Below are 18157 nucleotides of genomic sequence, written 5' to 3'. Positions count from 1 at the left end.
CATAAAATTATAATTTTTATATCAAACAATCAATCAACCGATTAATATAATTGAATCCAATCGATTGAGATATATGATCAGATCATATTACATTACACTTTCATCCAGGTGCGGCTGAGCAGTAAGCGTGGAGAACCTTGTGGGATCAGACAGACAAGTTGGACTTTCACTTTTTCATTTGAATCACTAAAAGTCGTGAGAGCTTTCCATTTAATTTCATTTTCAAACAGTGCATAAAAAGTAAGTCAATAAGGGGGGCTAAGAAGAAATACATTATCTTCCATTCATCTATATAGAACTTTTCAACGTGGATACGTATGTTTGCATTCTCATTTTATATTTTTTTAAGTTTTAACCATTAGATTTTATTGCTAGAAGGTTAAGGGTATCTTTGACTGTCCATGCTGCTTGTTTCAAATTTTAAAAAAATATTTAAAATTAATTTTTTAGTTTTTATGAATTGTTCTGATGTAAATATCAAAAATAAATTAAATATATTAAAAAAAATTAAAAAAATTAAAAATAAGGAGTCGGGCAGTCCGGATACTGGTGGTAATGTTTGTTACCGTATTGTTATTGTTTTTTAAAGTGATTTTTAGTTAAAAATATATTAAATAATTTTTTTAACATAATATATTAAAATGATTTTAAAAAATCAAGTTTTTTAAAAAAACATGGCTACATCGCTAGTATATTCAGCTTGCCCGAATTAACCCGGGATCTTGCTGATTCACGTCTTGACTTGGACTGGGCCTAGAGTTTTTTATTAAAGGCTGATAATAGGAAAAAAAGAACAGCGTTGAGAAAGGAGACAACTTGACCTGTGACAGACCAATGAGATAGTATTCTTATGAAACTTTCGCTGTTGAAATTAATTTTTTTAAAAAAAGTTGAATGGGAAATCAGTTTAGCTATAGATACAAGTTATTATTTATTATAATAATATAATTACAAAATCACTCTTGAGTTAAAAAAATCTTCGAACTAGATATTAGATGGAAGATAATCTTTTTACCACGATATAATTGTTTTTTATAAATTATATAGAACTAGATTGGTAATTTTATATTTTTTTATACTAAAAATAATTATTTAACTTTGTTGTAAAAACAAATCTAATGCCTACTATTCTAGAATATTTTTGTATTTTTAATTTTTTTTAGAGTAATATAAATACTTTGATACTTTTATAGACAACCACAAAACTTTCATTCAAAGTTTTTTTTTTTCATTTTATATTATTTTTATTGTAAATTTCAAGAGCCTCAAGAGCATTATTGTAAATTAAATTTATTAAATATAATTAAAAAAAACATGTTGGAGCTTGCACATGTCGATGTATAGACAACTCTCGCACTATTCAAACGGTTCATGAGAGGTCATCCAACCACCAAATGCAACCTTTTAGGGTGGCGTTTGAAAGTTATCGGCACCTCCAGCACAATAAGGTGGCACGTGCAAATAATGTGCATCGGGTATGACATCGACAACCATTTTTTTTCATTTTCTCTCACTCACCCTTGAATTTCACGCTAGCCCCCTTCAAAAAATCATACTTGCCCCTGCAATCTATTTCTCCTTCACATGTAATTCATGTGTTTTTTATTATTATTTTTATTTTGAAAGAACCATGAAATTATAAATATTTTTTAATTTTATCCTTTTTAATCTTTAATCTTTCAGATTTAATCATTGTTCTTTTTATTACTGTTTTTTATTTTTCAATGAGCTATAAAAGTACAATTTGATCCTCATTTTTTTATTGTTGTCTTTTTTTCTTAGGCAAGTTTTTAAATTTTTTTTTTCATGATTTCACCATTCAAAATTAAATTAGTTGAAAATTAAGGTTTTTTATTGAACCCGATTCAAAGATTTCATGGGTTGTGATTCTCGGAGATTGGATGAAGCTTAGGAGGTTTGCCTACACTTTTTTTTAAAAAAAACGTTAATGTTTTTTTTTTTACCATTTTTTCAAAAGATTTGCTTTATTATTTTTTATGGTTTGCCTTCTATAGAAATAGTCTCGGGTTCATGACGAGGGTTACTAGTTTCAGAGATTAACATAAGTTGATTTTTTTCTTTTATTTTCGGGTTTTTTTTTTATAAATTTATTTATTTTAATTTTATCTTTCATAATTTAATTCATTTGAAATTGGTCATTCTATCCTTTATTTTCTTTTATATTGGGTTATCTCGGTCTTGTGCCATAATCATGGGGTTTGCGGATTAACTTGAGTTAACTAAGATTTGTTTTCATTGCTACGGATTAATTCCGGGTTCAAGACCAGAGTTACTGGTTTTAAAAGTTAGTGTGAATTGATTTTTTTTGGACCTTTTTAAAAAATTTAATTATTTAACATTTAGTTTGATGAAAATTGTTCCTCTTGCTATTTTTTCTTTTCCTTTATGCCAGGTTATCTCGGTCAATTTTTTTTTATATACTTTCACAATTTTATCATTTAAAATTAAACTGGTTGGGAATTTAGTTTCTTGATTGAAACCAATTCAAGTATCTTATGATTTCCATGGTCGCGGAATCTGCGGCCTAACTTGAGTCAACTCATATTTTTTGAAATATTTTTTTTTTATTTTTATCCTTCAACATTAAGTTGTTTGATAATCGAGCTTCGTGATATTATTAATTTTTCTTTTGAACGTGTTCACCATCGTATCACAACTGGATTAAAGATTTTACATACTGACTTAGGTGGACTCAGATTGAGTTTTTTTACCCTTTTAAATTATATTTTATTTTTAATTTTTATTTTTTAACATTTTATTTGCTAGAGATCGAGCTTCACCTTTTTTTTGTGTTGAGTTATCATGTTCCCGTTTGATTTATTAGGAATTGATGTTCAATTTTTTTTTTGTATTTTTTTCCATGATATTATGTCAATCTCGTGTCCATGGTCGCAAAGTTTTCAAGTTAATTTAGTTTAATTATATTTTTTTTTATATTTTTTTAAAATTTACCCATTCGTTCTCAACTTTTTTTTATATATTAAAAAAATATTATTTTACCGGTGGGGCAAAGTGGTGCAACAAATCTAAGAGCCCGTTTGTTTTTACGTTTCAAAAGTATTTTTGAAAAAAAAATATTTTTTTAAATTTTTTTTCTATACTTTAAATTAATTTTTTTAATATGTTAATATAACAAATAATTTTTTAAAAATAATAAAATTATTATTTAAATATATTTTTAAATAACATATTTTTAAAAAACAATTACTATTGTTTGGAACAAATATTAAAACAGTACTGCAAGTCAGCAACATTCACGATAATGAGAAAATAAAAATAAAACGTCGATGCGACGACGTAAACGCTGTGGTAAAAGATAAACAGAGAGAGAGAAAGAAAGAATGAAAGAAAGAAAGAAGAAAAGGAACGTACCATGCTTTTCTTCGTGGATTAATTTCCAGAGCTGACAACACAGGAAAAAGAAAAGGTAAGAAAACAGAGAGAGTGAGTCAGAAGGTCGCCTCTCCAAAAATGGCGACGACGAAGCGGAAAGGTGGAGCCTCCGGATCGGAGAGAACGAACCCAAGGGTTTGGCTATACTCCATTTTGCTCACTCTTCAATACGGAGCTCAGCCTCTCATCTCCAAACGCTTCACCGGGTATTTTCCTTTTTCTTCCCCCCTTCGATTTTATGCCTTTCCTATTTATTATTTTTCCATGTAAATTTGGTACTGCTAGAATTCAATTCTCTTGAAAGAATTTGATTTAAAATGCTGCTTTATTTATTACATCATCAATTATTGCGAATTCTGGTCATAGTTGAGGAAGCAATGTTAGCGTTTTGCAGTACTGCAACAATCAATCAGAAGGACACCAAATATGATCCGGGTGGTTACAATCTGTATACATAAATACTTTTATGTTTTGACTTGACGTGGTTTATTACAAAATCATCTGGGTCTATTACAGTTGTTTCAGCTCTTCCTTTTATTTGACCCCAAGTTAAAATCAGCTACATTGGACGTATCTTATCAATATCAAGACTTCTTTCCGTGTTTGCTTTTGTTTCTTGACTCCCTGATTCTGACGCCCTTGCGGTCCGGAAAATCTGTGAAATTGTGCACAATCTGGCTGTTGTTTTGGGTTCTTAATCTAGCCCAAGCTTTAATGGATCCGATGAATGTGATTTGTTATGGTCTTATCTGTTTCTTATATGTTGACAAATGTTATTGGTATGTATTTCCTGTGAAATTTCAGTCACTAATTCATTGAGTTTCATGCAGACGTGAAGTAATCGTGACTACGTCTGTTTTGACATGTGAGGTAGCTAAGGTAATTAAAGTCCCATGTACATTAATTTCAGTCTTTCTCTTCATTGATTTTTTTATAGGAGAGGACAAGGTCAAGAGCAATACCTACTTTTTTTTTCAATCTAGAATGGATACTATATTTAAACACAAATGATCATGTACTCTTTTCCTTATGTTCTTCAGGTTGTATGTGCCCTAATTCTCATGGTAAGAGATGGTAGTTTGAAGAAAGTGTTCAGTCAGTGGACTTTGGTTGGGTCGTTGACTGCATCAGGCCTTCCTGCAGCTATCTATGCTCTGCAAAACAGCTTGCTGCAGATATCTTACAAGAATCTTGATTCACTCACATTTTCAATATTGAACCAGACAAAAGTATTTTTTACTGCATTCTTTACATACATAATATTGAGGTATGTTCATAAATTTCTATTTTTTATTGGTACATTATTCATTGCTTTTGAACTGTATTAAGCATGCAACAATGATTCTCAAAGTTCAAGCATTTAATATCTTATAGAACATTGAAATGATTCCTTGTTTAGGTTTATTTGAGGCTTGATTCTCTTGTCTTTGCTATGTTCCACCCAATAACTGTCTCGTTGATTTGAAACTTACTGTTTTATTTTCAAACGAATTCCTTACAAGTTCATATCTTGCAGTGGCTCACTAGTCTTGAAGTTGTTATGTACATATTGCTGTCGGTTTATATCTTTAGTAGACTTTCATCTCTTGCTCTTGATTGTTTAAGAATTCTTGAAATAGCATGCAGATGAAGCTGGTATTTAAAGTCATCTTCTTTTCCAGAGCTACTATATGATGACCTTCTCTTTTAGATATGTTATGAGTGTGCAACATCTTTTAATAAGCCACCCTCTCTAATTGTAATGAGACTGAGGCAACTTCCATGCAGTAGATTATGAAAAGCCACTCAGCTGTATATATTTATATGGAACCAGTTATGATAAGTTTTAGGATTGTATTGGAAACTCTTTATATTATTCTCTGGTGGGAATGTGCAGGCAGAAACAATCAATTCAACAAATCGGGGCTCTGTTCTTGCTGATAATGGCAGCTGTCCTTCTAAGCATCGGTGAGGGCTCTAGCAAAGGCTCTGGCAGTAGTGATCCTGAGCAAATTTTATTTTATGGGATCATTCCTGTCCTGGTTGCTTCAGTTCTCTCTGGTCTAGCTTCAGCTTTGTGTCAATGGGCTTCTCAGGTTTGAAACTTGTATTTAAATGATCTTACAAGTGTTTTTTCTTTTCCACCCCTTCCAATGTTATTTCCCATCATTTCAGGTTAAGAAACACTCGTCATACTTGATGACTGTAGAAATGTCAATTGTTGGAAGCTTATGCTTGTTGGCCAGCACCACTAAGTCTCCAGATGGAGAAGCTATCAGACAGCATGGATACTTTTATGGTTGGACTCCTCTAACAATGGTAATGATCTTATCCAATACTTCATGCAATTTTTCTCATTGATGACATTGGCATACTTGGCAAAATAGTTGAAGTGACAAAAGGTAGTTGGAATGGGATTGGTGAAAGTTCTCAATCCAAATCTGGCCATGAAATAGAAAACAACTCCAGTTGATTTGTGGTCATGGTTTTTCAGTTGAAGAAGTTTTCTTGCTGTATAGAGCATCTCATAATCATTAGGTGGTCCAAAGGACAGGAGAAATTGTCTTTAGATCATATTTGTCTTCCCTTGGTTTACATCTTTTGAACTGACACAATTATAGCTGGATGGTGAAGCTCATCCATACTGGGCAGCTGTTAGTGTTAGGATACCTGCCTTGATTTGGAATGTTTTTGGTTTGTTGCCAATCTCCTGTGACTCAGAATTTTCTTCTTCTTCTGGTTACTCAAGGAACAATAGATAACTGGTTATCTCGTGGGCTTGTTAAAATTCCAGTTAGTAATATAATTTGAGGGCCCCAAGTGTGCATCTTGCGTTGCATATTGCTTCGGATTTGTGAAATTTATCTGCGTTATATATTTGAAGTATGTATATTTTGAAATTCAGAATCTGAGGATGGGGGGTGGGGTGGGGGGGGGGGGTATTTGGTTTAGAGTAGTTGTGAGCTGATATGTTGTGTGCATGATGCTCTTTGTTCCTCCAGCTTCTTTTCTTCAAGCCTCAGCTGTATTGCATTCTAAGTTTACGAACATTGTTGCCAGCTGTATCATGTGCGGTTTAACACTGACAAACTGTGTTTGCTTATTTTTCAGATCCCAGTTGTAGCGAATGCTCTAGGTGGAATTCTCGTGGGCCTTGTCACAAGCTACGCTGGTGGCGTGAGAAAGGTAAATGCAGTGTTAAAGTGGATATTAAAAAGAAAACCAATAAAACTATCAGGAAATTCAAAAAACTGAAATAACCATCATTTTTTCCTTTTACAACAATTTCAATTTTCTATTAAGAAATTGAAAAAATAAAATAGAAACAACAAAATATTAAAAAGAAAACCATTAAAACTAATTAGTTAGGTGAACTTTTATTTTTCTTATTCATTAGTTAGGGTTTAATTCATTGTCTATTATATTATATCATTGTACAGTATTTAATTTTTCAATATGTACTTTTGTCAAGTTTTTTCATCAAAATTGACATAACTATATTTTTCATTTCAAAAATATCATTTAGCTGTATGAGGATATGATAGAAAAATTGTTCAATTTTTTTTTAATTGTCTTGAAAAATAAAAAAAGTCAAAATTACTCGGTCTTTTTTAAAAATAAAATTCTTTCTTTTTTTAAAAAATTAAAATTATATCCTTGTATTTCTCATGGGTATTTTTAAAATAAAAATAATATAATTATGCCAATTTGGATGAACAAATTGGATAAAAATATATATTAGAGAAGTGGATACCATATAAGAACATACAAGACACAATTAGAAATTAGGGAGATATTAGAGATTTGTTGAATTATATAAGGATATATATAGTCATTTACTTGAGAAAAATCATGAAGTAAAGGTACTTCAAATGCCATTTATGCATGCCAGTTTTTAACACCTAGACCCACTTGACAAGGAGATAAATACCACATCAGCATGTTTGTATTAGAAACTAATTGATGCATTTGATTGATCAAATTTTGCGAGTACAAGTACTCAAATAGAAAAACAAAATCAATAGCTGATGAAGTGTTAACTGTCATGTAAGCATTTCGGTAACAAAATTAATGGAGATAAGTAATTGATCAAATTGTGGGAGTACAAGTACTCAAATAGAAAAAAAATCAACACACACACACACAATTAGAAAAAATCATAAAGTACAATTATTACTTTACAATGCAATTATCTGGTATTAAAATAAAAAAAACTCTATCTCCACAAAGTTTTCTTGATGCGTGCAGGGGTTTGTCATCGTTTCTGCACTTCTTGTAACGGCCTTGCTTCAGTTCTTGTTTGAAGGGAAGCCACCTTCGATTTACAGTCTTGTGGCCCTTCCACTTGTCATGAGCAGCATTTCAATATATCAGAAATATCCATACCAAGTAAAAAAGAAGGAATCATAGTCACCTTGACAGCAAAAGGGAATTCATTGGAGTAGCCCAGTAGATAGAGGTTACTTTTGGTTTCAAATTTTGGCATCCAAGTTGTACGTGGAGAAATGCTGCTCAACACAGATTCCTACCAGTAGATAGAGGTTTCTTTTGGTTTAAAATCTAGGCAGTCTTCATTCGAGAACATTTGAATTCAACACTGATTCCTACCAAAAGGAAGAGAACATGGTATTGATTTGATTTGTGATTCCTTTGAGATACGGATGACTAGAGTTCTTTAGAATCTCAATCTGTGTTTTGAAGCCCTTCAAAATGAATATATTTTCTTGTTGCACGTGTAAACTTAGGTAAGAATGGATTTTATGTAGATAACAAAGCCATGCACGTCTTCTGAAATGATGTTTGGGCCTTGATTTATCTATTTCTGAGCCTCAGATTTGGGTTTTGTGGGTTTGGCTTTCCAGTGGGTGTTCATTTTTCCTTGATTTTTAGTTAAAGTCACCAAATTTGTTTTTTCTTTGAATTCTAGGTTTCCTATATTTTTCAAGGTTTTTATGATGTTTGCATTTGAAATTCTTGGAATGGTTTTGTTTTTGTTTAACTTCAATCCCCCACATATGGGGCATGCTACTGTTTCTGTCATTAGATCTCATTTTGTTGGTGATAGTAGCCTATGTGCAAGGTTATTGTTATTTTTAGTTTTGTGGGTGGTTAGAGTTGCTGACATGGTTATTGGTGGAGAAGGAGGTTGCAATGGCGGTTGAAATGATCGTTAATTGAGGAGAAAAATAGAGAGAGCATGAGGGTGTCTTGGGTGTTGGACTATGAGAAGCTGGGTGAATAGTATGGTTTCAGTTTGAAGGGTGATGGGGATGAGATTGATTATGGTATGGTGTGAGTAAAAGAAAGCTTGGGAAAATTAGGGAAGATTGATTTTTTTTTTTTTTGTGTGTGTGGATTGTAGTCTTCTCTAGACAGTGGTCACAAATTGTGTTGTGAGAGGAGATGATTGAGGCTAGGTACGGCGATGGGAAAAATTGAAAAGAAGGCTAGTGTTGTTTGATGAAAATGATGGCTATGGAGGATCGAGAAAAAAAGATTGGTTTTGGGTGGAAGAGGGGTTGTGTTTGCTTGAATGGAGAAGGAGATGATGATGTGGGTGATGAATGATTAAGAACAACGTTGTTGTTGTTGGTGTTTTTGATTTTCATGAATAGGGCTGAAAAAAGTCTCAGTGTTATCGGTGGAATAGAAAAGAGAGGCAGGCTAATGTTCTTTCATTGGTGGATTTTTAGGGTTTATTTTTTAGGTTTTATTTTTATTTTTAATATCTCTTGCTTTTGTAATTTTAACATAATAAGAGTTTTTTAGTCCAATCTTGTAAATAATTTGATTTTTTTTCTTGTATATACAGTGTTATCAAATTATAAATTATAAAATATAAATGATAATTTTATTAAAAAATAATTAAACTATAAGAGAGGGAGTAAATTTCCATAAAAACAATATAACTAAACAGAGGACGAGGAGAGGAACAAAAAATCAAGACGTCACATATGAGGACAGACATCTGTTGCCTTAGGAAGTAAGGGCCCAAGCACAAGCCGAATAAAGGTTTTCGAGCCCAAATCCACCAGCACAACTGTACTGACTACACACTTGACACTACCGCTTCTCCTCCCACTCACATCCATAATTATAAACCCTCCTCCTAGCTCACTGCGGAGTCAGTAGCATCTTCATTTCAGCGAACAGATGGCAGGCAGATTGGGAAGAAGAGTAATAAACTTCGCAAACCTCCCCATAAAACTCCTGATGCCTACAACATACACAAATATCTCCGAAATCGCACTAAAAACAATCCCTTCAGCCTCCAAAATCGAAATCAAGCGTGTCCTTGAATCGCTCTACGGCTTCGACGTCGAAAAGGTAAGCACTCTTAACATGGAAGGAAAAAAGAAGAAACGCGGCGGATTCCTCATCGCCAAGCCTGACTATAAAAAAGCATACGTCACGCTTAAAACTCCCCTCTCGATTTCGCCCCATTTATTTCCGATTAGAGTTATTGAGGAAGAGAGGGCGAAAATGAGTAAGAAGGCACCGGAGAGTAGTTTTGTTGAGGATAATAAGAGTCACTGGCTTCATGAGAAGAAGAAGGAGAGTGGTCGCGGCGGTAGCGGTAGCGGATGGCGTGGTGGTCGCGGCGGTCGTGGTCGTGGTGATGTGGCGGCCGAGAAGGCCAAGTTTCCTTGGAGCAGCATGAGGAGCTCTACTGCTAATTCTAGGTAGTGTAGATTTTCGGGTTTTATTTTAATTGAGAAATGAGAAATGTTGGTTGATTTTGGTAAATTCTGGTTTACTATGATTATTTGTGTTGGATATTATCGGATTTAATTTGATTGGTACTGCTGAGATATTATATAACATGGGGATAATGGTGTTCTTACATTGATGGTAGCTATCACAGTTGCAAATTGTCATTTGAAAGATTAGGATTCATGTGCTTGTAGAGTGCTAGTGCAAGACAAAGTTTTCTTTTTGGCAGTTGATTGTTATTGAAACAAAGTTGGCTTCGAATTATGGATTTGGTAATGGCTTCAGTGAGTGGGATAGTGGATACCCCTATAGGATTGATAGGAATGAGGCTGATGTGATGTACTGGAATTTATTCCTGGCAAGCTTTTTTTACATTGAATGAAACTACAACATAGTTTATTGTATGCTTTAACAAGAAAGATGCACCAAGCCCTTTTTATTTACAAGTGAACTTTCCTTAAGAAAACATGTAATTCATATAAAATCATGACATGGATAGTCTTCTTCTGAAATTCATTTTGTGGCCAAGTGAATTGGGTATCTTATGTTCTTGTCCACTTAAATTCCCCTCTGATTTTCTATGGAAAAGAGCTGATGTTCTGATCTTTGTCCAACCAAAATTCCAGGCCGATCTATTCATATGCTTGTTGTTTTTCTTTCCGTATTCATGTTGCAGTTCAAAATAGTCCCTCTGCAGCTCTGTCATTTGTGTCTTTACGTTCTCTAGTTCTGCTCTTAGGGTCGTGATCTCAGTTTTTGTTGATGTTTGAGTTATTTCTTGTTCTGAGCTGTTACCACTTGCTACTGCCTCTTTTCCTTGCATTGCTGCCCTTATTTTTATTTGCTCACAGAACAACACCTGCATGTCCATTTCATCTTAGATGAGAAATGTAAATTTTGATGAATTATAAAAGTCCTATAGTCTTTCACTTTGTTTTTGGCGCATATTTGCACACCATGCTGTAAAGGTCTGTGATTTACACCGGGGTTTGTTTTTGAGAATACCTATTCAAAGACAGGGAATGCTTTAGCAGCTCTTGGTAGGAGTGGTTTTTGGATTTAACCTAATGTTTTGAAATATTGCTTATTACCGTGCTTTTTACAATATCATCAATCTCTCATGTGGCAGAGTGGGGATTAACAATAAAGCAAGCCAATTAGTCATATAAAACTTATTTCATTGTTATGTGGTTGCAATTTGTATAAAAGTTGGCATTGTCTTACAATAAAACATTCCAAAAACAACAACAGAGATGGCACACATTGCATTTAGTTTGATCACTAGGTTCCTATGGCTGAAATGGAAGTCAGTGGTAGTAAATGGGAATGTTTTGGACACACACGCATCATGTAGCGTTGGTGTCCAAACGTTCGTTCCTGCAGCTTTTTCTTGGTATCTCAGAATTGTGTATTAGGGTTATTGTAGATTTTATGTAATTAGGTGTCATTGACTGCATTAATCCCCCTATCCTTTTTTTTTATTCAGAGCCCCTTTTAGTTTACAGAGAGACAGAACTGGAAGGACTGTGTATTTAAATAGATGAAGTTAGTAAAGAACAACTGGAAGATAACTTAATTAGAATATTTTTCCTTGTGCTGATGATGGTAAGGGTGGTTTGATATGGGCAGGAGTTGCAAGCTTGAGTGGAATGTAGTTCAAGGTGGTGAAAAATTTGTGTTGAGTGATATCTCAGGCAGAGTAAAGTAGAATCAGATAACAGACCCCTATGCTCTGTGGGAATAAAACTGTTGTTAGTCGGAAACCTTTTAGAGCATGTGTGATTATGTGAAGTGCATTGTGTTTTGTTGGCACTTGGAAGGTTCCTCAAAATGGGCAAATTTGATCTGATGCCATCTCTCAGATTTTACCATTTTATACTCTAGATGACATTGCAGCTTTCCTTGCCTTCTAAACAGCTAAACTACCAGTTTTCTATGTCCTTTATTAAGCATTGTAGAATCATACCACTTGATCCTCTTTTATACTTGTCATGTTGTGGCTCTTGGCCACCCTTATGGCTTTTGATTTAATGACTGAAAGAAAGACATAAATTTACAGCACGGGCACCATGACAGGCATATTTGTTTTGATTTAGAAATTATGAGTATTTTTTATTTATAGTTGAGAATTGTTGTATGTTTTACCTGAATAACTGTTCGTAGAGGCAACCTATCATTTTGTGCTGCATGCAAGCACGCATCAAGTGATAACTTCCCACAGTTCATTATTCTGCATAGCCTTTTTCGGTCATGCTCAGAGAGCAAAGGATGAGCCTGGAAAGAATAATAGAGTTTTTAGGCTTTGTCATAATGCTTATCTAAAAGGATGAGTACCAGAAAGACAACTGAAGGCAAACCTTGAGATAGGTGTCAATGGCTCCATAAAGACCGTCATCACATGTCCGAGCTTTTTCTGGCAGGGCTTCAGCCAAAACTTGAAACTTGGTAATGGAGAGATTAGGGTCCTTTGCAACCTCAGTTAGATAACTGTCCAAAAGCTTGCTAACACTTGATTTCCCTGTTGTCTGTGGCAGTTGTTGCTGCTCTTGTTCATGCATCAGAAAATATTCAACGATTCTTTGTATTACTTCTATGTCGTGCATTGTTCGATGTTCAAGTGAGCTGTATGAATACATGAATCATAATTAGATATGGTGAAAAGACTTGCCACATTTTTTTAGGCAAGGTCAAGCAATCTTAAGGAGACTAAGATTGTTGAATACTCACTTCACAAATTTCCCCTGATCTTCCCTTTTATAATTAGGAATCAAAAGATCATTGACATTGGCATTCTCCAACATCATCCCCACTCTTTTCTCAAGCTCTGAGATCAAAGCTTGGGATGCAGAGTAAACCATTGCCATTTTCAACATCTTCAGTAAAAACTTACATGGGACAGCTCCTGGTTGAGGAGGAAGTATGCTTACTAGGCTTTCAATAATAGATTTTTGCTCCTGGCTATGCTCAATACCCTCATCTTCCTTCCTTCCAATCAAAATACTGAACTGCAGTTCATTCTTTCCATATCCATACCCCCTTGGACCTTCTAATTCCACATCCATGCCTGGCAGCCATCTTTCTGCATATTGCATTATACATTTACCTATGATCTCTGGTTTTGTTCCCCTTGCCCCTATTGCAGTTATAATTCTCATGAAATGATCAATTCGAAGGGAAGCCACATCATCAAACCAACATCCTTCGTCATTAACCGTATCTCCTATTGTTGAATTGTCTCTAGAAGCCTTCCATGCTATTGAGTCACAACATCTTCTAACTATCTGGAGATTTTCTGCCCATGGAGATAAAGTTTCGCAGGATTTGAGAACAGTTATGGTGTCTTTCCATGATGAGAGGACTACAAATGTGAGGAAAGCTTCTGTCTTTGAGATGAGATTTCCATCATCAAGTTCTTCACTCATTTCTAGGAATTCTGATGCACATCTTAGTGGAGCAATGTTGCTAGGGTTTAAGTCTAGTGTAAGACCATAACAGAACTTTAGAATGATTTCAAATGCTTCTGGTCCACCTGGGAAGTTTTCAAGCTTGAGTTCGTACCCAAAATTTGAAATTGAAGGCTGAATTTCCAAGCGGCCTATGTAGCTACTTTTTGATACCAAGGGATACTGGATCAGGAGAAATAGTGTGGTTATCAAATGATATCAGCTCATTCACATTGAAAGTTCATTTCTTGCAGACAGTGCATTAGATCCATTGGTGTGTTATTTTACTTTGTCTTAGCTATAGGTGAAATCTTGCCAGGTACTAAGGGAGGTTTTACCTTAATTAGGATGCGCTCATACCTTGAGAATTGACTTGTTTGTATTGTTGACATTTGTACTCATAAATCAATTGGAAGAGCAAAAGGGAAATATGTTTATGACTCTGGTGAGCGCAGATGAAGTCGTCTTAGTTTTGTTGTGTTCATAACTTCAGATGTTTTTGTGAATTGATTTTTCTGTTCTTTATGTGTAACATAGCATGAAGTTGTATTTACTATATTAAACAGAAGAAATAAGACAATAAATCGAGATGTTTTTAACCATTGATGAAGTTGAGCCACGTCCTTCTCTTATCCTTTCTTACCCCCTATAAACCCAGTTAACTGCCATCAACCTACACCCTGACTTTAGTTAATGGACTCTCCTAGTTATAATTTTGTTTAATGATTGATATATATATATATATTAGAGAGAGAGAGAGAGATGATTTTACACATGAGCAGGTGAGATGTAACTTTTAGACCATGTATTTCTCTTGCTGTCTAGTTACCTTGTGAACAGTAAAGGTGATGTCTTGAACTTGAATTGATAGATCCGTCGGGATTGGGGAATTGACAAACCTGTGTAGTGGAAAACAAACAGAGAAGCATCAGTAAGAGATACAAGAAGTTTGATAACAGAAAAGGACCAAAACGATAGATATATGATTAGATATTCTAACATTAGCTTAGTCATGATTCAGAAATAAACACGCTAGCTGTCTTTCGACAAACTAGCAGTAATGTTGCTAGTTCTAATCGCTGGCTTGAGAATCCTGTATCATGGCTGATTTAAGTTGTACCATGAGTGATCATTCTTTTCGAAGCCATCGGCTATTGACATGGCTGTGGGAGGAACTATGATGCTTTGGTTGTAAACTTGATCGACACCACCAGAATCGCTCTCTGAGCTCTGTGATTGAACTGGTGGAAGGGACTTCTTCATGGTTACAGTGGAGCTGCATGACATTGTTGCTTTGAGCCTGAACATTTAATGGTGAGGACATGAGTGAGGATACAGTGGGGCATGGCCATAAATGTGAGATGTGAGTCTGTGGTTGGCATGGGAGCACTGTTAGGTGAGCTGAGAATTTCAGAAAATTCTGATAGAGATCTATCGAGCTCATGGAAAAAAAGAATGTCAGGCTTTGAATTGTCGATCTCCATCCACGTATGTTACTTTCTAGCATTTAGTTTGTGTCAGAATTGCATGGCCTTCAACTCTTTACTGGTAAGAGACGGGATTGCATATGCTTACTGTCCAAATCAAATCCACGAGAGTGTGTTTGGTATTGCGGTAGTTGTTGTGGTTGTGGTTTGTTGAGGTTGGTTTAAAAAAATAGGTGTTTCGTTAAAACTGTGGTTGAAATTGAGATTGAAGAAAAAATAGTTTAATGTGTTTGGTTAAGAATGCTTTTGAAATTGAGATTATAAAATAATTTTAAAAAATATATATTAATATTGATGGTTTTTAATTTAAATATTGTAGATTTAACTATTACTATTATATCATGAAATAAATAATATTTTTTATAAAATATTTTTTATTGTTTCATTAAATTTTTTAAGAGCGCAACAACATAGGTAAAATATAATCAGGAATAAAATTGGGATTGCGATCAAATTCTGCAAATATTTTGTCATCAAGCGATCTCCGTCCAATTTATGTAGTGTTATTGAATAATGTTTAACACTAATTTTTCAAATAAAACACAATTAAAAATAAAAAATATTTTTTTTATTTTGTTAGATCGGATTCGGTTCAATGCATTTTTAGCATTGAACCCGACCGATCCGACCGGAACAGTGGAGCATTCATTGAAGAACACCCATGAACAGTGGAGCATGACTCCACAATTCATGAGTTTTCCAGCTCAAGAAACAACAAATAGCTGCTTCTTGCAAACTTGTGGTTGTGCCATAATTAATAGTAGGCCCTATCAGTATAAATATATTGTTGGAGCATTACCAAATAGTTGAGTTGTTGTGGTTGCTTCAAACGCAAAAGCAACCACGCAACCAATCACACTAACGCATGTCTGATGTCATCATGGCATTGGTGCAAATTTAGTTTCTTTTCTTAGAAATTATCTGTGCATACGTATGAACTACTCATGTCTTGCGCAACCCCATCATCCATGCACCAACTATTTGATTGGAAACAATATAAGAGAATAATTAATCTTAGAAAAGATTGTCATAAGAGAATAAAAAATATTCTCATTGAATTTTTATGAGCAATTTTTTAAAAAACAAAATTCTATAAATCATATTCATATAGTTTTTTTAATAAATTAATTAATAATATTACCATAAAAAACTCAAATCTTTGAAAAGAAAGGATTTTAACAGTAAAAAGAGTTGTTAACTAATTAAAAATGAAAAGTTAATTTTCCTTTTTTTAATAACAAATTTATAAATACTAAAATCAAAGTTATTGGTGGTGGAAATTCGATTACTCAAGAGCTTTTTTACTCTTCAACTTTTTCAATGACCTTTTCTTTTCTTTCTCAACCTAAAATAAGAGGGATGAAATATGAAAAAATTAAAAATTGAGGGATCAAATAAAAATTTTACATGTTTTTTATGAAAAAATTCTTCGGTTTTTTATATTAATTTTAATCTTTTATATCTCAATTTGTTTTTTTTGTAAGAAGCAAAAACTCAGTATTGTAAAATTAATCATTAATTTAATATCGAGACATTTAACAACATATTAGATAAGTTAGAAAAAACAAATCAAAACATATTTAAATACATAAAACAATGAAAATTTAACAATTGGGTGTAAGTTACAACTAACTCTATATTTTATCATCTGCAAAATAATGATCAATTTTCACTGCTTCAAGGAGTTTTTAATCTGCTGCTGGAGCGACTGTGCCAGCATGATCAGTTTGACCTGAAGTTCAGCTTCAGCAACCTCCCACTTTCCCCACTTGTCCTCAAGCTCTCTGGGCTCGCAGCTCCCAATACGGCTTCGTATTTCCTCCACACATCTCATTCAACCACCTGGCATTGTATCTTGGAAAAATAAACTCAAGAGCTGAGAGGATGCAATGATCCTCACGGGTTGACATATTAAATCAATGAATAGCTAGGTTAGCATAAGATTAAAAAAAAAACTAAATCCGCTTGAGGTTTTTTAACGTGGAGCCGACATTGTTTATCTACAAAGAAATATGTGAATGACACTGTGTATTTTTTAATAATTTACGTTGATTTTCAAAGTTTATTTTGGATAATTTAATTATAATTGAAGGCAAGATGATTTGGAATTTGTAGGTAAGGGTAAAATTGAAATAATAGAGATTAAGAATAAGAAGGCACCAACTATGGGTGACGTACTAGAGATTATGTGAAAAACACATTTAGGTCCTCAAACTTTAAAAAATAACACAAATTATATAATTTCAGTCCCTTAAAATTAAACAAAATTAGTTTTGATACAAAATTTATTTGTATTATTTTTCAATCCCTGATTGGAAAGAGAAGATAGAGAAGAGTTGTTGGATTCCAGCAATGAGAGAAAAAGTTGTCATTCAAGCAATTTCCAACAACCAAAATGAATTGTTTTGGTGTCCATGGATTATATGAGATGAGAGGGACTTGATGATGGTTTGTTTAGACTCAAAATGCTGCCAACAAAATATTTTGATCGCCTGTCTCTTATTTATCTTATTTAATTACATATATAAATAAAATTTTATTTGACCTATGACGTGACACAGGTCAAATAACTAATATTTTTCTATAGCATGTCCACGAACATGAACATTTTTATGTGTAATTTGCATCGCCTTGCGTGCATGGGATGCAATTAGAGATTTTGTTTTTACTTGGCCCAATCTTATGTGCATAGATCTACTATCATTTTCTTGTTGGTTACTAACTTATATTAAATTTCACTATATAAACACTAAAAAAAAGTTTTTATTTTTTTTAACATGGGATTGGAAGCTCATTCGTAAATATATTATATGTTCACAAAAAAAAATTATGTTTTTTAATGTGGAATAATTTTTTTTTTAATTTAAAAAATTTAACTTAAAAGAAGAAGATAATATCTTTTTAACGTAGAAATAAAAAACTCTCTGAAATAATCTTTTAAACTTTATTTTATATATATATATATATATATATAGTTTACAAACACTTAAATTATTTTTTTATTTGAAATATTAAAACCTTAATTTTTTTTTAATTTTCCTGTATGACCCATGACCCATCCTTTTAGCCTAGTCAACACCCTAGCCTAGCTTGATAGCTATGGATTCTACTACCTTCAAC

The 18157-nt window shown here is 33.5% G+C and overlaps 3 protein-coding genes across 4 annotated transcripts; 2 read left to right on the top strand and 1 right to left on the bottom strand.

Moving 5' to 3' along the window:
- The first annotated feature begins 3334 nt into the window (after positions 1–3334).
- LOC7471506 (UDP-N-acetylglucosamine transporter ROCK1) lies at positions 3335–8133 on the top strand. Its single transcript, XM_002307050.4, has 7 exons — positions 3335–3620; positions 4245–4293; positions 4455–4681; positions 5291–5489; positions 5569–5712; positions 6505–6579; positions 7642–8133. Exons 1-7 carry the CDS (start codon positions 3493–3495, stop codon positions 7801–7803), a joined length of 984 nt encoding a protein of 327 aa, XP_002307086.2. The 5' UTR covers positions 3335–3492; the 3' UTR covers positions 7804–8133.
- A 1295-nt stretch (positions 8134–9428) lies between these two features.
- LOC7476080 (uncharacterized) lies at positions 9429–10239 on the top strand. The gene has a single exon (XM_002307049.4). The coding sequence runs from the start codon at positions 9547–9549 to the stop codon at positions 10078–10080; it is 534 nt and encodes a 177-aa protein (XP_002307085.3). The 5' UTR covers positions 9429–9546; the 3' UTR covers positions 10081–10239.
- Positions 10240–10421: 182 nt separating this feature from the next.
- Positions 10422–15041, bottom strand: LOC7471505 (BTB/POZ domain-containing protein DOT3). 2 transcript variants are annotated; one of them, XM_002306273.4, is made up of 6 exons: positions 14671–15041; positions 14380–14449; positions 12835–13733; positions 12465–12729; positions 12253–12381; positions 10422–10966 (listed from the first exon to the last, which is right to left on the bottom strand). In XM_002306273.4, exons 1-6 carry the CDS (start codon positions 14856–14858, stop codon positions 10592–10594), a joined length of 1926 nt encoding a protein of 641 aa, XP_002306309.4. In that variant the 5' UTR covers positions 14859–15041; the 3' UTR covers positions 10422–10591. The 2 variants fall into 2 exon arrangements, with proteins under 2 accessions (XP_002306309.4, XP_024456211.2); XM_024600443.2 differs by having other exon boundaries at positions 14551–14814.
- Between the last annotated feature and the right edge of the window lie 3116 nt (positions 15042–18157).

This window comes from Populus trichocarpa, chromosome 5, assembly GCF_000002775.5.
Source record: "Populus trichocarpa isolate Nisqually-1 chromosome 5, P.trichocarpa_v4.1, whole genome shotgun sequence".
In the NCBI taxonomy this organism is placed as follows: domain Eukaryota; kingdom Viridiplantae; phylum Streptophyta; class Magnoliopsida; order Malpighiales; family Salicaceae; genus Populus; species Populus trichocarpa.
The sequence above is the reverse complement of the archived record's forward strand: the minus strand, read 5'-3'. Positions and strand labels throughout refer to the sequence as shown.